Source organism: Canis lupus, chromosome 25 (assembly GCF_048164855.1).
Source record: "Canis lupus baileyi chromosome 25, mCanLup2.hap1, whole genome shotgun sequence".
Classification (NCBI taxonomy): domain Eukaryota; kingdom Metazoa; phylum Chordata; class Mammalia; order Carnivora; family Canidae; genus Canis; species Canis lupus.
In genome coordinates this window covers 15296592-15318027 of record NC_132862.1, presented here as the reverse complement: position 1 = coordinate 15318027, position 21436 = coordinate 15296592, and the positions used below count along the sequence as shown (strand labels likewise).

Below are 21436 nucleotides of genomic sequence, written 5' to 3'. Positions count from 1 at the left end.
TGCCAAGGCTGCAAACCAAAATGTTAGCGCGGTCCTCTCCAAGCTGCAAAACAGGATGTTGGTGCCGTTTTGTTTTTTGGTTTTTGTTTTTGTTTTTGTTTTTTTAAAGCTGTCCTGACTCCGTATTTTCTTGGCCCCGATTTCCTAACTGTCCAACTAATTCCTAAGCGGCGGGGCTACCAATACAAGTGCTGCATAATGCTAGTGCTTATTATCTAAAAATGAAGATAAAATACTGCGATAGAGATGTTAACAAGCACAATCAAACTTGAAGGCATAGAGCCCGCCTTCCTCTTATCTAAAACGACCCAAATCCTGAGATGATTGCTTTCCCCAACCCCTGTAGAGTACTTCAATCCGGTTATCAGAGTGCACTATGAATGCCGATGTCACTAAATCCCCTTTGAGAGTACCCACATTCTGCAAGTCTTTTTTTTTTTTTTTTTTTTTTTTTTAAGATTTCATTTATTTATTCATCAGAGACAGAGAGAGAGAGGCAGAGGGAGAAGCAGGCCCCATGCAAGGAGCCGGACGTGGGACTCGATCCTGGGTCTCCAGGGTCACGCCCTGGGCCCAAGGCAGATGCTCAACCACTGAGCCACCCGGGCTGCCCTGAAAGAGTTCCTTTTTAACCTTAAAACAAAACAAAACAAAACAAAACAAAAAAACACTTGTAATTCGTGAGGTTCACCCAGCAGGATCATCACGTTTTAACCGGAAAGTATTAATCTTAGCTTCCATAACCAACGTTCCCCTCCCACCCGCCAAAGTTGCGGATATCAAATACTCTGCCATCGCAGATTGCAATTCAGATCACAGGACCAAAAAAAAAAAAAAAAAATGGGGAGGAAACGGGCAAATTCTGAAAAGCTTCGTGATTGCAAACGCGGGGGAGGGCCGCCACCTCCTGGTCAGGAAGTGGAAACGAGCTGGAAAAAAAAAAAAAAAAAAAACCCACCGGGAAGCTGCGGGCTGGAAGCACTAGCCGCGAATGTGCGGCGCGCGTGGACCCCGAGGCCCGCCCCTCCTGGTGGCTCTGTCCACTCCGCGGCCTCCGCGCAACGTGATTGACAGGCCAGCAGCCCGGTCCGTTACCTAAACTCGTCACTCCGGAAACAGTGACCGGATTCCTCCGGAAGTTCGCTGGGGGGGCGGGGAGGGGGAAGGTCCGCGCTCTCCCAGCATCCTTTGCTTTCCGGCTATGCTCAGTCCCGTCCGGCCAGTCCCGCCTTGCGCGCCCATTTCGAGCCCGAGTTTCCAGCTCGGCTCTGCGGGCTCGGGGAGCCCCGAGCAGGTTTTCCGGGGCGCGGTTCCGGCGCGGTGGCTATGGGGACGGGCATGGCGCAGCTCGAGGGCTACTACTTTTCGGCTGCCCTGAGCTGCACCTTTCTGGTGTCCTGTCTCCTCTTCTCCGCCTTCAGCCGGGCGCTGCGAGAGCCCTACATGGACGAGATCTTCCACCTGCCGCAGGCGCAGCGCTACTGTGAGGGCCACTTCTCCCTCTCGCAGGTGGGGCGCGCGACCTGTCCCCACCCAGCACTTCTTCCTTCCACCCTTGTCCTTTGGTCCCTCCGCTCTAGCCTTTCAGCTCGGAAAGACGAAGGGAAGTGGGCAATCCGTTCGTTCCCGTGCCTGCCCACCTAGGGAGCGAACAGGAGCGCACCTGTGCCCCAGGAGGTCCTGCTCCGGGAGATGGACTCCTGGGAAACGATCTGCTTTACCGCAGGGTACAACCCAGGTACCCAGTCGGTGTCCCTGTCCTCGGCAGGCGATGGGAGAGTGACCTCTCCCAGGCTTTCGTGCCCGGTCCCCAGACGAGAGGCATCGGGCCACCGCTTGGAAATGTCCGAAAGCATCGCTGGAGTGCCCTGGTCAAGGGCCTCAGGGTCTATTTCGGGGGAGCGGGGGGGGGGGCGCTTAATAAATGGGAGGTGCTTAGAACAATGCCCACTAGAGCCGTACGGACTCAATAGTAATTATAATAATTGTTTTTAACTCAAATGGTTTAAGTGGTGTAAATTGTGAGAGGGAGATAGATGTAAGATGTTAGGAGGACATTCAGCCATCAAGGAGTGGCAAGTGACATTAACTCCGTCCTGGGCGTTTACAGGGACTTTTTCTCTTAATTGGATGGACTGGGGCCCGGGGAAACGGCATCACGTTTGAATATATCACTGGCTACGTAAATGTAAGAGATCAAAAAATAAAGCAGAGGTACTAGTATCACCTGTACTCTTCCGGGAAGGCGATGTCGAATCGTGGTGGGAAGTATAAAGTCTGTAGTTGAAGGCCTGATTTTATTAGACCTTTGCGTGTTTACGAGGACCTGCGACCCAGGGAATTAATTTTGATTAATTTCTGGTTACTCATTTGCGAACGACTGTTCTAACGGGATGTCCCGTAGGACGTTTTGCGGGGTTAAGTACAGAGGATTCGGCGTGATTCTTGGCTCAGTAGAGGTTACCTATCATCATAGAACCTGTGATTTGATCTCTCTGACTGCTTCTTTCTCAAAATAAAATAATAAAATAAAATAAAATAAATAAATAAAATAAAATAAAATAAAATAAAATAAAAATAATCTTCCTTTTCTCCAAAACCATCAGAGTTCCAGCCAATATTTCCCAACAGTCTAAAACTGGGACGTTTGGGGGAGTTTAATCTCCAAAATACAGGGTCTTGGAAGGGCAGGTGTTGGAACCGAAGACGGAGGATTGTTGTCTACTGGCTCCAGCTGCCTCTGCAACAAAACAGGTACAGAGGCGAAATGGACGCAGAACTTTTCTTTAGAGGAGACTTTTGATGTGCTGAGTACTTCTCCAACCACCGTGTAGCAGAATAACGCCCCCAAAATGTCTGGTTGTTGGTCGAGGTGTTTTCGAACTTGACCCCCTTGTGGGGCCTGTCTGTATTTCATCTTGCTCTTGCTTCATTGTTGGCCTTTCCTTTTTTTTAAGTGGGATCCCATGATTACGACGCTACCTGGCCTATATCTGCTGTCAGTTGGAGTGGTCAAACCCGCCAGCTGGATCTTTGGATGGTCTGAACACGTGGTCTGCTCCATCGGAATGCTCAGATTTGTCAATCTTCTCTTCAGTGTAGGCAACTTCTATTTACTGTATTTGCTTTTCCGCAAGGTACAACCCAGGCACAAGGTATGTTTCCAAAATAATTTATTGCAAGTTTATGCATAGTCAGGTCCACAATTTTGACAGTTTGGTTTTATGAGATCTGGTGAAAAGTTTCTTCAACACTTAGTGTGTGTATATATTTTTTTAAGATAAAAAAGCAAGCCCCACTTGACGGGATGAGCACTGGGTGTCATTCTATATGTTGGCAAATTGAACATCAATGAAAAATGAATTTATATAAAAAAAAGAAAAAAAGCAAACCCCTCACCACCCCCCATTTTAGGAGGAATTTGTATTTAAATACTTGAATGACTTATTTATTTGTAAAAACCTAAAAGAAATATTTGAAAATCAGACGAGTTCAGTAAATGTTTATTGTGCTTATTACATGTGCCAAGTACTGAGACTACAGAAATAAATAAGGCCTTTTTTTTTTTTAACCAAACTTTTATTTTCATTAGGGAAGACAGAAATACCTATATTTAACCCAGGAATTTTGAGGTGGCTTGCCCAGCTATGAATTCTGTCCATTTACAAGTTGTGTTACTTTCAGCAGGTTACTCTTAGTGACTCCATATCTTCATCTGTTTTTTTTGTTTTTTTTTTTTTAAGATTTTATTTATTTATTCATGATATACACACACAGAGAGAGAGAGAGAGACAGGCAGAGAGAGAAGCAGGCTCCATGCAGGGAGCCCGACATGGGACTCGATCCCAGGTCTCCAGGATCACACCCTGGGCTAAAGGCGGTGCTAAACCACTGAGCCACCCGGGCTGCCCCATATCTTCATCTGTTAAATGGAAATAATACAGATCTGTATCATAGGACTGTACAGGAGCTTAATAAATGGAAGGTGCTTAGAACAATGCCCACTAGAACAGTAAGGACTCAATAAATAGTAATTACAATAATTATTTTTAACTCAAATGATTTCAATAGTGTAATCATGAGAGGGAGATAGACGTAAGATGTTACGAGGACAGAGAAGGAGTAGAGGAGCACTTATTTTGCAGCCTGACAGGAAGATGTATAGGTGTCATTGGGTAAGACTTCGCAGAAAAGATGGTCCCTGACTTGAATCTTGATGAACAGACAGGTCTATAGGGTGGGAAATGAATCCTGATAGGAGAAAAATCATAAACAAAGGTAGAAAAGAGTTGAGCAACAAGATGCAGAGGGAATTTCTATTTGGGATCACAGGATTATAAAGTATAAGATGTGAGGCTGGACAAGTAGATAGAGGTGAAGTCATGAATGTCCTTATGTGTCATGGAAAGGATTTTGGACTTTATCTAGTCAGTGATGGACAGCCTTATAGTTTTTTTAAATTATTTTTATTTTATTTTTATTTTTTAAGATTATTTATTTATTCATGAGAGACACAGAGAGAGAGAGAGGCAGAGACACAGGCAGAGGGAGAAGCAGGCACCACGCAGGGAGCTCGACATGGGACTTGATCCTGGGTCCCCAGGATCAGGCCCTGACTGAAGGCGGCGCTAAAACGTTGAGCCACCCGGCCTGCCCAGCCTTATAGTTTTAACCAAGAGAGTGGCATGGTTTGATTTGGTGATTTAGATTAAATGAAGGATAAAATTTCGGAAGGTAAGAATGCTTTCAAAATCTGAAATAGTGAGAAACGCCAAAATAAGATATTTAGCTTTAGACTGGGCCCACTGTTTTCAGGAAGAACCCAGTAAGTTCATCATGAAACAGTAAGATCATTGGGTATAGTATATATGGGTAGTGTAAATGCTATATACATAGTTATATTTTCTCTAAAGTAGAGTTTTCAAGGGGTTGTCTTTAAAAGGAATTGATGATGGTTAAATAAATGCTGATTGGAGGCCCTAAGACTTAAGTTCAAGGAAGTGAAACCATGTGCCCTATGTGCCATTCATCAACATGTTCCTTACAGAATTGAGTTCAGTGTCTTTCACACGATAACTCCCTTAACTCTATTTGCTGAATAACTCAAAGTATTTCAGGACATAGAGGCTTTGACGTAAACATGTATTGTCTTCATGGCTTCCAAACTGATAGATACAACTAAAAGGGACCAGAAAGTGTCCTTAAAATGTATATTGTATTTTTGCAAAGCTAGAAATAAGATTAATATTGGATAATTTTACTTAAGATTCAGACAGTTTTTGTTTTTTTAATAAATCTCTCTTAGCAGAAATGGCATATTTATTTTATCATGAAAATAATTTTACATGTGTTTTCTCTTCCCCTTAGGCTGCCTCAAGTGTCCAGAGAATCTTATCAACATTAACATTAGCAGTATTTCCCACACTCTATTTTTTTAACTTCCTTTATTATACAGAAGCAGGATCCATGTTTTTTACTCTTTTTGCCTATTTGATGTGTCTTTATGGAAATCATAAAACTTCAGCTTTGCTTGGATTTTGTGGCTTCATGTTTCGTCAAACTAATATCATCTGGGCTGTCTTCTGCGCAGGAAACGTCATTGCACAAAAACTAACTGAAGCCTGGAAAACTGAGCTACAAAAGAAAAAGGAAGAGAGGCTTCCCCCTATTAAAGGACCATTTTCAGAGTTCAGGAAAATTCTTCAGTTTCTTTTGGTTTATTCCATGTCCTTTAAGAACTTGAGTATGCTTTTCCTTTTGACTTGGCCCTACATCCTTCTAGTGTTTCTATTTTGTGTTTTTGTAGTTGTTAATGGTGGGATTGTTATTGGCGATCGAAGTAGTCATGAAGCCTGTCTACATTTTCCTCAACTCTTCTACTTTTTCTCTTTTACTCTCTTTTTTTCCTTTCCTCACCTACTGTCTCCTAGCAAAATTCGGGCTTTTCTTTCCTTAGTTTGGAAACGTAGAATTCAGTTTTTTGTGATTACCTTGGTCTCTCTTTTTTTAGTTTGGAAATTTACTTATGCTCATAAATACTTGCTTGCAGATAATAGACATTATACATTCTATGTATGGAAAAGAGTTTTTCAGAGGTACGAAATTGTGAAATACTTGTTAGTTCCAGTATATATATTTGCTGGCTGGAGTATAGCTGACTCGCTGAAATCAAAGTCGATTTTCTGGAATTTAATGTTTTTTATTTGCTTGTTTACTGTTACAGTACCTCAGAAACTGCTAGAATTTCGTTACTTCATTTTACCTTATGTTATTTATAGGCTTAACATACCTCTGCCCCCTATATCTAGACTTGTTTGTGAACTGGGTTGCTATGCAGTTGTCAATTTCCTAACTTTTTATATCTTCTTGAACAAGACTTTTCAGTGGCCAAATAGTCAGGACATCCAGAGGTTTATGTGGTAACATCAGAGATACCTTGAATCCTAAAAATAGACTTCTTATTTAGACTATCTCCACAATGAACAACTGAACAGGTAAAAATTATGGACTTTCTTTTAGGCACGGTGGTGATCCACAGGTCACATCAGATTTTTTTGTGTTTTAAGCATCACATATATGTGTTATAAACATATATAATAAATCCAAGGAAGTGTTTAAGAACTGAGAAGAGTTTAAAACTTGCTCCATAAGCCTGAATAATGGAAGATGAAATTGTTTACAGTTATTTCATGATAGCCCTTTGATACTGCTGGCCATACAGAAAGCTGGGAAACATTTTACAGGTACAAGTTTAAGAAAACTGAGCTTTTTGGTACTGAAACTTATTTATTAATTGTCTTTAGAAAGCAGTAGCAGGCAAAGTATTTGAAAAAATTTGCAAATCATCAGGTAATATTCTTGATTGAAAAGTTACTTAACATTTCAGTAAATATAATTTTAATCATAAGACAAAATAGGCTCACTGATAGTAAATGTTAAAAATTAGAGGCTCATCTAGATTTATCTTGTAATTAAGTTGTTGATTTTTGTTAAAAGTCTAGAAATGATCAAGCCCGTTCACTAATTCTTTATTTTTATTTTATTTATTTAATTTTAATTTTAATTTTTTTTTTTTTTTTTTTTTTTTTTTTTTTTTTAGAGAGAGCATGTGAGTGGAGGGGGAGGAGGGGGGAAGGCAGGGGAAAGGAAAAGAGAATTTTAAGCAGACTCCACCCCTAGCGCAGAGCTCAACATGGGGCTTAGTCTCACAACCCTGAGATGATGATCTGAACTGAAATCAAGAATTGGGTGCTTAACTGACCGAGCCACCCAGAGGTCCTACTAATTTTTTTTTAATATTATTTAAGTAATCTGTATACCTAAAGTAGGGCTCGAACTCATGACCCCAACATCAAAAAGTGGCACACTGTACTGACTGTGCCAGCCAGGTGCCCCCTTTTGATTAATTCTTGGTATGAAATGTATGATGGCCAAAGATAAATTGTGTCAATCATAGTACCTTTTAAAAGAGATTTTCTGTCAGAAATACATTACTGTTTTAGTTTTTTTATGGCTGCCGTAACAGATAACCACACACTTGGTAGCTTAAAAGAATGTCTCTCATAGCCCTTGAGGCTAGAAGTCTAAAAGTGTTGGCTAGGCTGGTTACTTATGGAGGCTCTGAGGGAGAATCTTAACTGCTGGTGGCTGTGTGCAGTCCTTGCTGTTCCTTGGTTTACAGTGCAGCACTCCAATCTCTGCCTCTGTCTTCACATGGTCTTCTTTCTCTTATAAGGACAATGTCATTGGGTTAGGGTTTAGACTAATCCAGGAGGGTCTCACATGGAGATCTTTAATTAAATCTACAAAGACCCTTTTACCAAATGAGGGCACATTTACAGGTTCTGGGTAGACATCTTTTTTGTGGGATACCTTTCACCCACTGAAGTTACCAAAGGATATTTTAGGATAAACCTCTTAAATTTTGTAGGAAATAATTTTTTTGCTGAGATATTTTAAATAAAAATATATCTTTACTGAAAGGTAAATTTACATAATACTACATAATTACAGAAGAAAAGGCAATTGGTATTGGATTCCATTATCCAAAATAGTTAGAATTGAAAGGAAGTTTAGAAATCATTTGATCTAGTTTTCTTTTGTAGATTAGGAAGCAACTGCTCAGATAGGGTTTTTTTATGTGTCTTTGGATTCTGTGTCTACTGTTTCGTGTATTCATTTTGTGTCATTCCATTGCAGAAAAGTATTATTTGGACATGTTTTAACTTTGACATGCAAAAACTTAGAACTGTGAATAAATTTATCTTTTAATCTCACTTTACATTTGTAAACTTAAAAATAACTGTGAAAAAATTACTTTGTCTTCAGTGTTGGATTGTGCTTTCTCTGGGTTTTAAATAGTGGATAGATTTGGAAAATATCCTGCATTTGCAAATATAAAATTGTGCAGGTGAAAATTATAGGTATAGTCTTGAGTAATAAGTACAGGACAGTCTTGTACTCTGTTCAGTAGTTAGAAAAGTAGGTTGACTCTCAAGTTGTAACTGATCGTTGACAGATATTTTTACTTTTTTTTTCTTTGGTAATTAGATAAGAAACAAAGAAATTATTATTTTGTAATGGAGCTCTGAGTTTCAGGAAGTCAAAATACATAACTTCTTGATCTGATATTATTAATACAAGGCGTTTGTGGTTAGGAATATTTCTGAGAAGCAAAAACTTCCTCTCTAATCCATTCTGGCAAACATGAGGAAACCATTCCACTCCACGGGGGAATCATTGTTCCAGTTCATTTGTAAGTGTTGAATTCTTGCTATTTTAAGAGTGTTTGGAGGAAATCCACACTCAGAGGGAAACAGGTTAATCTTCCATGTTTTCTATAAAGTATATAAAATACAACACAACATTTTAGAAAAGAATACTGTGAATTAAATGGTGCTGTGGAGCATAGCTTTTAGAAATATCCTAAGTTGCATTTGTGGTTTGAATATTTTTCAAGAATTAAGTACATACTTTTGACATGAGTCTTTAAAAAATTAAATGTAATTGAATCTCTTGATTAAAAGATGATTATTAAAAAGTATTGATAAGTTGGAGAGCTGTGGAGCCTAGTAATTATTGTTAAAGTCTTTTAAGTAGAATAATTTTTAAAAATATCATAAAAAGATTTAGTCCATAAATTTTTAAGCCTTGTAATAAACTTTTTGAACTTTTTCTACCTTATATGAAATTCCATTGATAAAGAGTATTTCCTTTATATGGCATTTGTAAGCTTGCAGTGTGCTATGCGTTTCCTCATGTATTATTTATGTTTTCTTTTAGTGGATACCAGAAATCTTTTTATGTATCTGACTGTGTTTTTAAATTATTTGGGAATACAATGTTCCTGAGCTTAAACATAGAATGTCATTTTGGTAAGAGAAATTATGTTAGCTGTCTGGCCTCTTCCTCCTCTTAAAGCTATTTCTGGAACATGCTTAGTCTTTCATGAGGTACATTAATATAAGTAGCTTAATGCAGTTTATTTATATTAGATAAATAGCTTAATGTCATGTATTTCTAGTTTGAATTTAACTGCCACTTGCTTGACATTTTCTTTTTCTTTGTAATTGTCTGAAGATAGGAGAGGAGAGGAAAAGGGATCCATCCTCATTTTTATTATGCCCCCAAAATAGTAGACAGTTATTTTTGGTAAACATTTAAGTGAAATGTGATATAAAAAAGAATTCATGTTAATTAGGCTGGAGAGCATTTATTATCTTTGAGGCAACTAGAATTTCCTTAAGTGAAACAAGAAAGAAATATAATGCAAATAAAATGAGAAAGCTTTTTTGAATGGAAATTTGAATATGACTTAGGAACCATGGGCTTGTAGAAAAAGCATTTAACATGAAAGTTAGGATTTCTGTATTTGTGGTGTTAGATTCAATAAAGCCACTTGGTGGTTTAATCTTTTCTCCTCACTTCAAATGAGAACAGTATTTGTCTTGACTGTAGTTATTTTAGCCTGACATGTGTCTAGCCTTATTTCAAAAATAATTCAGCCCCTGTTATATATCCATAAAGTTCGTAAATATATAGTAAATGTCAAATAAATGTATACTGAATGAAGTTTTTAGCATAGAATGAAGTGAGTCCTAGAAAAAACATACTATGTAACCATAAGCTAATTTTAGGAAATAAATCACATGCTTCATAATGAAAGCCATTCTAAACTTTTTTCTGCCTAAATTTTCGGACCTAGTTTTAATTTTTTTTATTTACCATAGTGTTTAAAACTTATACATGTATCTATTTGTAAATATGTTATTTGTTGTTATTATAATAGGATGTGATTTCAAAATTATTGCTGTTTATTTAAATAAGAACAATAAGTAACTTTCAACCATTAGAATATAAGCCGTAAAATGTCTGATGCTTATTAAACTTTTAAGGGGGAAGAGATTTCAAAAATCATGAATAATTTGTGTTACTTTAGTTAGGGTGCATCTAACTACTAGAGTATTTTTTTATGTATCTAAATGACGACAATAAGACAATTCCAATATATTAAAACTTGTATAGCTGAGAAAATTATAGTAAAAATGGATAGATGATATAATTCTTAACATTATCCATAATCTAACACTGAATTCTGTAACATTTGGAAATTATTTCTAGGGTAAGAAGTGTTGCCAAAATGAAGAAATCCAGTAGTGTATTTTGATTATTAAAAGTTGGGCATTTGATAAATTTAATGTTAATTTAATTTGAGCCCAGTGCATCACCATCAGACAAAAAGAGATACGGTATTTTTCTGAGGAGATAAATATTAAGTATTTTGTTTTTTTCACACTGACTGAAACTTGACAATGATACAGTTCAGTTGAACCACTGGGGTTGGGGGCATATAACAAAATAAGAGAGGGAAGAAAACTAATGGTAACTAATAATTGCTATCTTTTTTTGAGCACCTACAATGTTTAGGCATTATACTGGCTGATTTATAAACATTATCTCATTTGATCCTACTCATATTTTTATATGACTGCTGGAGAAAATAAAGTTAAGGCAGATCAGGCAAGTTGCCCAAAGTCTGCACTGTCACTTAAGAACATAGATTGGCCTGACTCCCAAGCCTGTGAGTTTTTAACTGATACTCTGCCTCACTGAGAAAGTTTTTCATTAAGAGAAGTAAAATGTGGAGAGAGAATTTGTATTCTGTCTTTACTTTGCATTAGCCGGAACATTCATGACATACTATTTTTTTGTATTGAATGAAGTCATTTTTTAAAATGCTAGCAGCTATTTAAAGGTGCACAAACAGTTGTAAGATAAATGGCTTTTAAACGAATATACAGGACGCTTAACTTGGAGAAGTAGAGATCCTACAACTTGATAAGCTCTGATAATTGAAGAGTAATTATTTGGAAAAAGGAGTGGACTATTGTTTATTCCCTAAAGTTTATATCAAAGGCCAACAGATTTCAACTGATTCAAAACATACATTCTTTACTTACTTAGTCTCTGGCTGGGAATGGATCCAGAAAAGAACAAGTTTCCCCACTCATTGGCAAGATTTCTGTTTATCAGGAATGCTTCAGAAGAGATTCAGATTAGTAGGTAGTGTAAAATGTTTTTTTTTAAGATGCTTCACAACCCAGTGATGTGAAATTCATTGTTTGTTACAACTAATATTTTTTGCATTAATTGAGAAGTCATGGTGAAGTATTTCTGGTGAATTGCATGCTGTCCTCAATATATTTTAAATTTCCGAACAAAAATTGTACTTTTAACTCTGCTACCTTGTTTAGAAGTAAATTTGAGATACACAACTTAGTAGGAGGTATTTTTAGCTATAGTGTTTAAGATTACTGCTAATATAGTTTAAATTTGTTTTCTATTTTTTTAAATCCCCTTTACATTAGTGAAGAGAATGTGCTTCTATTTGAAAAGGATTTTCCTCCTAAAGATAAATAGGGCAAGCACGATCTATAAAATGTTTTTAAATACAGTATCCACTAGGTGGTGATATTGTACTACATTTCTGAGTGTTCTGGTAATTAAACTTTCTTAATCTGAGTTAAAACCTTTTTTTATAGTTTTAAGTTTTGAACTACAAAGTAATTTATAGTCATCCATGTCTATTTATTATAATGTTATTCACAATATTTTCTAAATTATATGAAGCTAAGGTAAATATAAAAAGCAATCATTTTTGTGTTTTATAATTTTGTGTTTTATAATGTCTTAGGTGATTTAACCTAATATATCTTCCCATATGGCATTCTTTACTTCATAGGACATAGACAAGATCTTTTCCCACACTCAGTGAATGATGATGGTGACAAATTTGAAACCTCCTATATTGTTGTATTAGCCACAGATGTAAGTGCTTTACCCACGTTTTTTATGGATCATAACAACATTGTGGGATCAGTACTGTTTTTAATATATCTGCTCTACACATGAAGAAACTGAGTAAAGGGAGATTAAATATTTTTCCCAAGATTGCGAAATAACTGGCTGAGCTGGGATTCATATGTAGGCAGGCTGACTCCAGAATCCAGGTTAACTGCTGTCAATTGATGGGGGGGAGGGAGAAGAGCATGAAGTCTACCTTCAAATTCAAGTCTATCTTCAAATTCATAGCAAAGTTTAAAATTTGAAGTAAGCATGAGGAATGATTATACTCTCTGTTTTTATAAGTCAGGAATATGAGGCCCACACCAGTTTCGGCTATTCCAGAGCCAGATAATCTTCCATCTGCCACGTTATCCTCCATTTCTGTTTTGGTGATGGTGTCTCGGAGTGAAATATGTACGTACTTATGAATTTAAGGGAGGGGAAAAAATACCCATCAGGATTGGAGTGTTAGCCATATTTACATTGAAGTAAAGACCTTTGTTTTAATTAGATGATTCCAGCTACCAAATGGAGGGGCATAGTTGTTTGAAAATTGTTACTTAGTTTCTCTAAAGAGACTCCCATTTGGAAGCAAATTGTCAAACATGATATACTTTGGAATTTTTTTAAAATTTTGACTGGAAAAGCTTAATCCTTTTTTGAAAAAAACCTACAAATGTTGTAGATGCTTTTAAGTTTTATATTTTATTAGATAACTGTTCTGTAAAATGGAGAAGCTTATTTTACTTCTAAAATTGTGGGTTTATGTCACTGATTTTAAAGTACATCTATTTATAAGAATAAAAGACTTGTTTTCCTTTTTAAGAAGTTTGTTCAGATATCATAGTTTCATTTTGCTTGTAAATAAATTCATGTTTTGTAATAATTTACTGTGTCTATTTAACATATTTTCTAATCTAAACTGGATACCAGTGGCTCATTCATTCTATGCTACTAGCCATTTTTCTTTGTTTACCACCCACCAAATCTTACAATTTTATTAGTCTTGAAATAATGGAACTGAACAGAATTTGTAAGCATCTGAATGAATGCCCATCACTATTGCGGATAAGTATATAATCTTCCTTTTATTCTCATAGTAATGGAAGACAGTGAAACTACTGGATGATCACCTTGAACTTGTAGAGGTTTGGTTTTCATTGTTAGTGTAGGTCTTTAGAAAGCCCGGAATGCTTTTCCAAAACCTTTACCTTGGCAGGACTCAAATACCACATTTTGGTGAGGAGAAGAGATCCCTGCTCTGTTAGATGTCCAGTTCTGACTTTCACTGGGCTTCTTGGAGTTTCCCCCGCTTATATGTCAGCCAGCAACTTATACATGGGTTTGGTGGTTCCTCTTTTATGTCCTTCCTTTCCAGGATTTCTCTTCATTTTTAGCCACCTTAAACACCGTGCTCTCACACCTCAAGCCAGTGATGTTGCAGCTTTCTGGGCTCGGAAAAAAGTCATATAAACATGGTTCTCACCCAGTGGACTCTTCCAATTGTCAAATCCTATCCAATCCAATTCCTGCCTGCTTTTGTTTGCTCCTCAGTGCTTTTAAATATATATATATATATATATATATATATATAAAATATATATATATATAATAATATACTAAATCATAAAATTTATAATTAAGTCCAACAACTATTCGAAGATCCCTTATGTAAGAATGGTATCAAAAACAAAAGTGACTAACCTATTCCAGACAAGAGTAGCTCACCTCTTAATTGGGGGCTACCTATTGCAAAGCATAATATCACTAAGGTGGAATTTAAAGCGAGGGAGTTTACTTGGAAATAGAAATTACATTTGACTGAAATATTTCATGGGAAAAATTACATCTGAGACTGTATTTGGTGAGAATGGGTAAAGACTGAACATTCCACGCAGAATAAAGGGGTGTGAACAGAAACTGCTCAGCACAATTATCCCACTTGAGCACTAGGTGATGGCAACAGTGACATTAATGGAGCGCTTGATATGCGCTAGGTACTAGTCTAAGTCTTAAATATGGACTAATTTATTTAAGCCTCATAATAACTGAAGCTGATGCTATTCCCATTCTATTGATGAGGAAATTGAAGTAGAGGGATTGATACATTGCAAACCTAGGAAGTATGGCTCCAAGAGCGCCTGCCCTTTTACACAGGCTGCTATACTAAATCTCTAAATGTGTATAATCTGACAGCCTGTGCTTCAAAGAAGTTGAGAGAGAGGAGGGGCAAGAGGGCGGAAGAGTAGGGTCCCCAAATCACCTGTCCCCACCAAACTACCTAGAAAACCTTCAAATTATCCTGAAAATCTATGAATTCGGCCTGAGAATTAAAGAGAGACCAGCTGGAACGCTACAGTGAGAAGAGTTCGCGCTTCTATCAAGGTAGGAAGACGGGGAAAAAGAAATAAAGAAACAAAGGCCTCCAAGGGGGAGGGGCCCCGCGAGGAGCCGGGCTGAGGCCGGGGCGAGTGTCCCCAGGACAGGAGAGCCCCGTCCCGGAGACGCAGGAGCTGCACCGACCTTCCCGGGCGGAAAGGGGCTCGCGGGGAGGTGGAGCAGGACCCGGGAGGGCGGGGATGCCCTCGGGCTCCCCGGGACAGTAACAGACACCTGCGCCCCGGGAGAGTGCGCCGAGCTCCCTAAGGGCTGCAGCGCGCACGGCGGGGCCCGGAGCAGCTCGGGGGGGCTCGGGCGGCGGCTCCGCGGAGGGGGCTGCGGGGCGGGAGCAGCTCGGGGGGCTCGGGGGCGGCTCCACGGAGGGGGCTGCGGGGCCCCGGGAGCAGCTCGGAGGGGCTCGGGGGCGGCTCCGCGGAGGGGGCTGCGGGGCGGGAGCGCGAATCCACCAGCGCAGGCTCCGGAGCACAGGGCGCCGGGACACAGCCCAGGATCCGGCCTCCCCCGGGACAGGCAGAGGCCGGGAGGGCCCAGGACAGCAAGGACGCTCCTGCCCCAGCTGAGCACATCAGCGGCCCCGCCCCGGAGCCTCCAGGCCCTGCAGACGGAGTTCCTGCCGGAGCTGAATCCAGGTTTCCAGAGCTGCCCCGCCACTGGGGCTGTTCCTCCTGGGGCCTCACGGGGTAAACAACCCCCACTGAGCCCTGCACCAGGCAGGGGCACAGCAGCTCCCCCAAGTGCTAACACCTGAGAATCAGCACAACAGGCCCCTCCCCCAGAAGACCAGCTAGAAGGACAAGTTCCAGGGGAAGTCAAGGGACTTAAAGTACACAGAATCAGAAGATACTCCCCCGTGGTGTGTTTTTTTTTTTGTTTTTGTTTTTTTTTTTTTTTTTGCTTTTTGATTTCTGTTTGCTTCCCTCACCCTTTTTTTTCCTTTCTTTCTTTTTCTTTCTCTTTTTCTTCTTTTTTTTTTCCTTTTTTTCTTCCTTTTTTCTTTTTCTCTTTTCTTTCCTTCTTTCTCTCTCTTTTTCTCCTTTTCCCAATACAACTTGTTTTTGGCCACTCTGCACTGAGCAAAATGACTAGAAAGAAAACCTCACCTCAAAAGAAAGAATCAGAAACAGTCCTCTCTCCCACAGAGTTACAAAATCTGGATTACAATTCAATGTCAGAAAGCCAATTCAGAAGCACTATCATACAGCTACTGGTGGCTCTAGAAAAAAGCATAAAGGACTCAAGACACTTCATAACTGCAGAATTTAGAGCTAATCAGGCAGAAATTAAAAATCAATTGAATGAGATGCAATCCAAACTAGAAGTCCTAACGACGAGGGTTAACGAGGTGGAAGAACGAGTGAGTGACATAGAAGACAAGTTGATGGCAAAGAGGGAAACTGAGGAAAAAAGAGACAAACAAAGACCATGAGGATAGATTAACGGAAATAAAGGACATCCTCAGGAAGAAAAACCTACGTTTAATTGGGGTTCCCGAGGGAGCCGAAAGGGACAAAGGACCAGAATATGTATTTGAACAAATCCTAGCTGAAAACTTTCCTAATCTGGGAAGAGAAACAGGCATTCAGATCCAGGAAATAGAGAGCTTCCCCCCACCCAAATCAATAAAAATTGTTCAACACCTCGACATTTAATAGTGAAGCTTGCAAATTCCAAAGATAAAGAGAAGATCCTTAAAGCAGCAAGAGACAAGAAATCCCTGACTTTTATGGGGAGGAATATTAGGGTAACAGCAGACCTCTCCACAGAGACCTGGCAGGCCAGAAAGGGCTGGCAGGATATTCAGGGTCCTAAATGAGAAGAACATGCAACCAAGAATACTTTATCCATCAAGGCTCTCATTCAGAATGGAAGGAGAGATAAAGAGCTTCCAAGACAGGCAGGAACTGAAAGAATATGTGACCTCCAAACCAGCTCTGCAAGAAATTTTAAGGGGGACTCTTAAAATTCCCCTTTAAGAAGAAGTCCAGTGGAACGATCCACAAAAATAAGGACTGAATAGATATCATCATGACACTAAACTCATATCTCTCAATAGTAACTCTGAACATGAACGGGCTTAATGACCCCATCAAAAGGCGCAGGGTTTCAGACTGGATAAAAAAGCAGGACCCATCTATTTGCTGTCTACAAGAGACTCATTGTAGACAGAAGGACACCTACAACCTGAAAATAAAAGGTTGGAGAACCATTTACCATTCGAATGGTCCTCAAAAGAAAGCAGGGGTAGCCATCCTTATATCAGATAAACTAAAATTTACCCCGAAGACTGTAGTGAGAGTTGAAGAGGGACACTATATCATACTTAAAGGATCTATCCAAGAAGAAGACTTAACAATCCTCAATATATATGCCCCGAATGTGGGAGCTGCCAAATATATCAATCAATTAATAACCAAAGTTAAGATATACTTAGATAATAATACACTTATACTTGGTGACTTCAATCTAGCGCTTTCTATACTCGATAGGTCTTCTAAGCACAACATTTCCAAAGAAACAAGAGCTTTAAATGATACACTGGACCAGATGGATTTCACAGATATCTATAGAACTTTACATCCAAACCCAACTGAATACACATTCTTCTCAAGTGCACATGGAACTTTCTCCAGAATAGACCACATACTGGGTCACAAATCGGGTCTGAACCGATACCAAAAGATTGGGATCGTCCCCTGCATATTCTCAGACCATAATGCCTTGAAATTAGAACTAAATCACAACAAGAAGTTTGGAAGGACTTCAAACACATGGAGATTAAGGACCATCTTGCTAAAAGATGAAAGGGTCAACCAGGAAATTAAGGGAGAATTAAAAAGATTCATGGAAACTAATGAGAATGAAGATACAACCGTTCAAAATCTTTGGGATGCAGCAAAAGCAGTCTTAAGGGGGAAATACATCGCAATACAAGCATCCATCCAAAAACTGGAAAGAACTCAAATACAAAAGCTAACCTTACACATAAAGGAGCTAGAGAAAAAACAGCAAATAGATCCTACACCCAGCAGAAGAAGAGTTAATAAAGATTCGAACAGAACTCAATGAAATCGAGACCAGAAGAGCTGTGGAACAGATCAACAAAAACAGGAGTTGGTTCTTTGAAAGAATTAATAAGATAGATAAACCATTAGCCAGCCTTATTAAAAAGAAGAGAGAGAAGACTCAAATTAATAAAATCATGAATGAGAAAGGAGAGATCACTACCAACACCAAGGAAATACAAACGATTTTAAAAACATATTATGAACAGCTATACGCCAATAAATTAGGCAATCTAGAAGAAATGGACCCATTCCTGGAAAGCCACAAACTACCAAAACTGGAACAGGAAGAAATAGAAAACCTGAACAGCCCAATAACCAGGGAGGAAATTTAAGCAGTCATCAAAAACCTCCCAAGACACAAGAGTCCAGGGCCAGATGGCTTCCCAGGGGAATTCTATCAAACGTTTAAAGAAGAAATCATACCTATTCTATTAAAGCTGTTTGGAAAGATAGAAAGAGATGGAGTACTTCCAAATTCGTTCTATGAGGCCAGCATCACCTTAATTCCAAAACCAGACAAAGACCCCACCAAAAAGGAGAATTATAGACCAATATCCCTGATGAACATGCATGCAAAAATTCTCAACAAGATACTGGCCAATAGGATCCAACAGCACATTAAGAAAGTTATTCACCATGACCAAGTAGGATTTATTCCCGGGACACAAGGCTGGTTCAACACCCGTAAAACAATCAATGTGATTCATCATATCAGCAAGAGAAAAACCAAGAACCATATGATCTTCTCATTAGATGCAGAGAAAGCATTTGACAAAATACAGCATCCATTCGTGATCAAAACTCTTCAGAGTGTAGGGATAGAGGGAACATTCCTCAACATCTTAAAAGCCATCTACGAAGAGCCCACAGCAAATATCATTCTCAATGGGGAAGCACTGGGAGCCTTTCTCCTAAGGAGAAACAAACATTATATGTTCTCATTCATTTGGGGAATATAAATAATAGTGAAGGGAATATAAGGGAAGGGAGAAGAAATGTGTGGGAAATATCAGAAAGGGGGAGGAGGGTGGGGGGTGGGGGGTGAATGGGTGACGGGCACTGAGGGGGGCACTTGATGGGATGAGCACTGGGTATTATTCTGTATGTTGGCAGACTGAACACCAATAAAAATAAATTTATTATAAAAAAATATAAATAAATAAATAAATAAATAAAACAAAGAAGTTGAGATTATTTTTATTTTTATTTTATTTTTATTTCTCCTAAGATCAGGAACAAGACAGGGATGGCCACTCTCACCCCTGCTTTTCAACATAGTACTGGAAGTCCTAGCCTCAGCAATCAGGCAACAAAAAGAAATATAAGGCATTCAGATTGGCAAAGAAGAAGTCAAACTCTCCCTCTTCACCGATGACATGATACTCTACATAGAAAACCCAAAAGCCTCCACCCCAAGATTGCTAGAACTCATACAGCAATTTGGTAGCGTGGCAGGATACAAAATCAATACCCAGAAATCAATGGCATTTCTATACACTAACAATGAGACTGAAGAAAGAGAAATTAAGGAGTCAATCCCATTTACAATTGCACCCAAAAGCATAAGATACCTAGGAATAAATAAACCTAACCAAAGAGGTAAAGGATCTGTACCCTAAAAACTATAGAACACTTCTGAAAGAAATTGAGGAAGACACAAAGAGATGGAAAAATATTCCATGCTCATGGATTGGAAGAATGAATATTGTGAAAATGTCAGTGTCACCCAGGGCAATTTACACGTTTAATGCAATCCCTATCAAAATACCATGGACTTTCTTCAGAGAGTTAGAACAAATTATGTTAAGATTTGTGTGGAATCAGAAAAGACCCCGAATAGCCAGGGGAATTTTAAAAAAGAAAACCATATCTGGGGGCATCACAATGCCAAATTTCAGGTTGTGCTACAAAGCTGTGGTCATCAAGACAGTGTGGTACTGGCACAAAAACAGACACATACACAATGCAGCAGAATAGAGAACCCAGAAGTGGACCCTGAACTTTATGGTCAACTAATATTCGATAAAGGAGGAAAGACTATCCATTGGAAGAAAGACAGTCTCTTCAATAAATGGTGCTGGGAAAATTGGACATCCACATGCAGAAGAATGAAACTAGACCACTCTCTTGCACCATACACAAAGATAAACTCAAAATGGATGAAAGATCTAAATGTGAGACAAGATTCCATCAAAATCCTAGAGGAGAACACAGGCAACACCCTTTTTGAACTCGGCCACAGTAACTTCTTGCAAGATACATCCACGAAGGCAAAAGAAACAAAAGCAAAAATGAACTATTGGGACTTCATCAAGATAAGAAGCTTTTGCACAGCAAAGGATACAGTCAACAAAACTCAAAGACAACCTACAGAATGGGAGAAGATAGTTGCAAATGACATATCAGATAAAGGGCTAGTTTCCAAGATCTATAAGGAACTTATTAAACTCAACACCAAAGAAACAAACAATCCAATCATGAAATGGGCAAAAGACATGAACAGAAATCTCACAGAGGAAGACATAGACATGGCCAACACGCACATGAGAAAATGCTCTGCATCACTTGCCATCAGGGAAATACAAATCAAAACCACAATGAGATACCACCTCACACCAGTGAGAATGGGGAAAATTAACAAGGCAGGAAACCACAAATGTTGGAGAGGATGCGGAGAAAAGGGAACCCTCTTATACTGTTGGTGGGAATGTGAACTGGTGCAGCCACTCTGGAAAACTGTGTGGAGGTTCCTCAAAGAGTTAAAAATAGACCTGCCCTACGACCCAGCAATTGCACTGTTGGGGATTTACCCCAAAGATACAGATGTAATGAAATGCCGGGACACCTGCACCCCGATGTTTATAGCAGCAATGGCCACAATAGCCAAACTGTGGAAGGAGCCTCGGTGTCCATCGAAAGATGAATGGATAAAGACGATGTGGTTTCTGTATACAATGGAATATTACTCAGCCATTAGAAACGACAAATACCCACCATTTGCTTCAACGTGGATGGAACTGGAGGGTATTATGCTGAGTGAAGTAAGTCAGTAGGAGAAGGACAAACATTATATGTTCTCATTCATTTGGGGAATATAAATAATAGTGAAGGGAATATAAGGGAAGGGAGAAGAAATGTGTGGGAAATATCAGAAAGGGGGAGGAGGGTGGGGGGTGGGGGGTGAATGGGTGACGGGCACTGAGGGGGGCACTTGATGGGATGAGCACTGGGTATTATTCTGTATGTTGGCAGACTGAACACCAATAAAAATAAATTTATTATAAAAAATATAAATAAATAAATAAATAAAACAAAGAAGTTGAGATTATTTTTATGTAGAAAACAATGTTCTGCTATATGCAAGGAGGAGCAAAGAGAACACACATCCTACAAACAGACTTGTGATAAATGGGCTGGAGGAAAACTCGCCATTTGAGAGGATAGCCAGAAAATGATGAAGGGAATTGCCCTGTGGTCCCTCCTTACATCCCGTTGGATTAAGGAGAAGGGCATTCTTAGGGAACATGGAGGTTGAGGGGAGCACCCTAAAATGTTTGGCCTGAAAGGTTTTGAAGCCAGGAGGAGACATATAGTCTTCTCAGGAGAAATGTTTCATGAGAGGAAGT

The 21436-nt window shown here is 39.1% G+C and overlaps 1 protein-coding gene across 1 annotated transcript; it reads left to right on the top strand.

Moving 5' to 3' along the window:
• Positions 1-1180: 1180 nt before the first annotated feature.
• Positions 1181-13231, top strand: LOC140617279 (dol-P-Glc:Glc(2)Man(9)GlcNAc(2)-PP-Dol alpha-1,2-glucosyltransferase). The gene is made up of 3 exons (XM_072798392.1): positions 1181-1509; positions 2958-3155; positions 5368-13231. Exons 1-3 carry the CDS (start codon positions 1327-1329, stop codon positions 6421-6423), a joined length of 1437 nt encoding a protein of 478 aa, XP_072654493.1. The 5' UTR covers positions 1181-1326; the 3' UTR covers positions 6424-13231.
• Positions 13232-21436: the final 8205 nt, after the last annotated feature.

Bases quoted from the DNA above. Each gene is read 5' to 3' on its own strand.
- LOC140617279 (XM_072798392.1), top strand. From the start codon at position 1,327: ATGGGGACGGGCATGGCGCAGCTCGAGGGCTACTACTTTTCGGCTGCC. The intron at 1,510-2,957 runs GTGGGGCGCGCG...CTTTTTTTTAAG, and splicing joins GCCACTTCTCCCTCTCGCAG to TGGGATCCCATGATTACGAC. The intron at 3,156-5,367 runs GTATGTTTCCAA...TCTTCCCCTTAG, and splicing joins AGGTACAACCCAGGCACAAG to GCTGCCTCAAGTGTCCAGAG.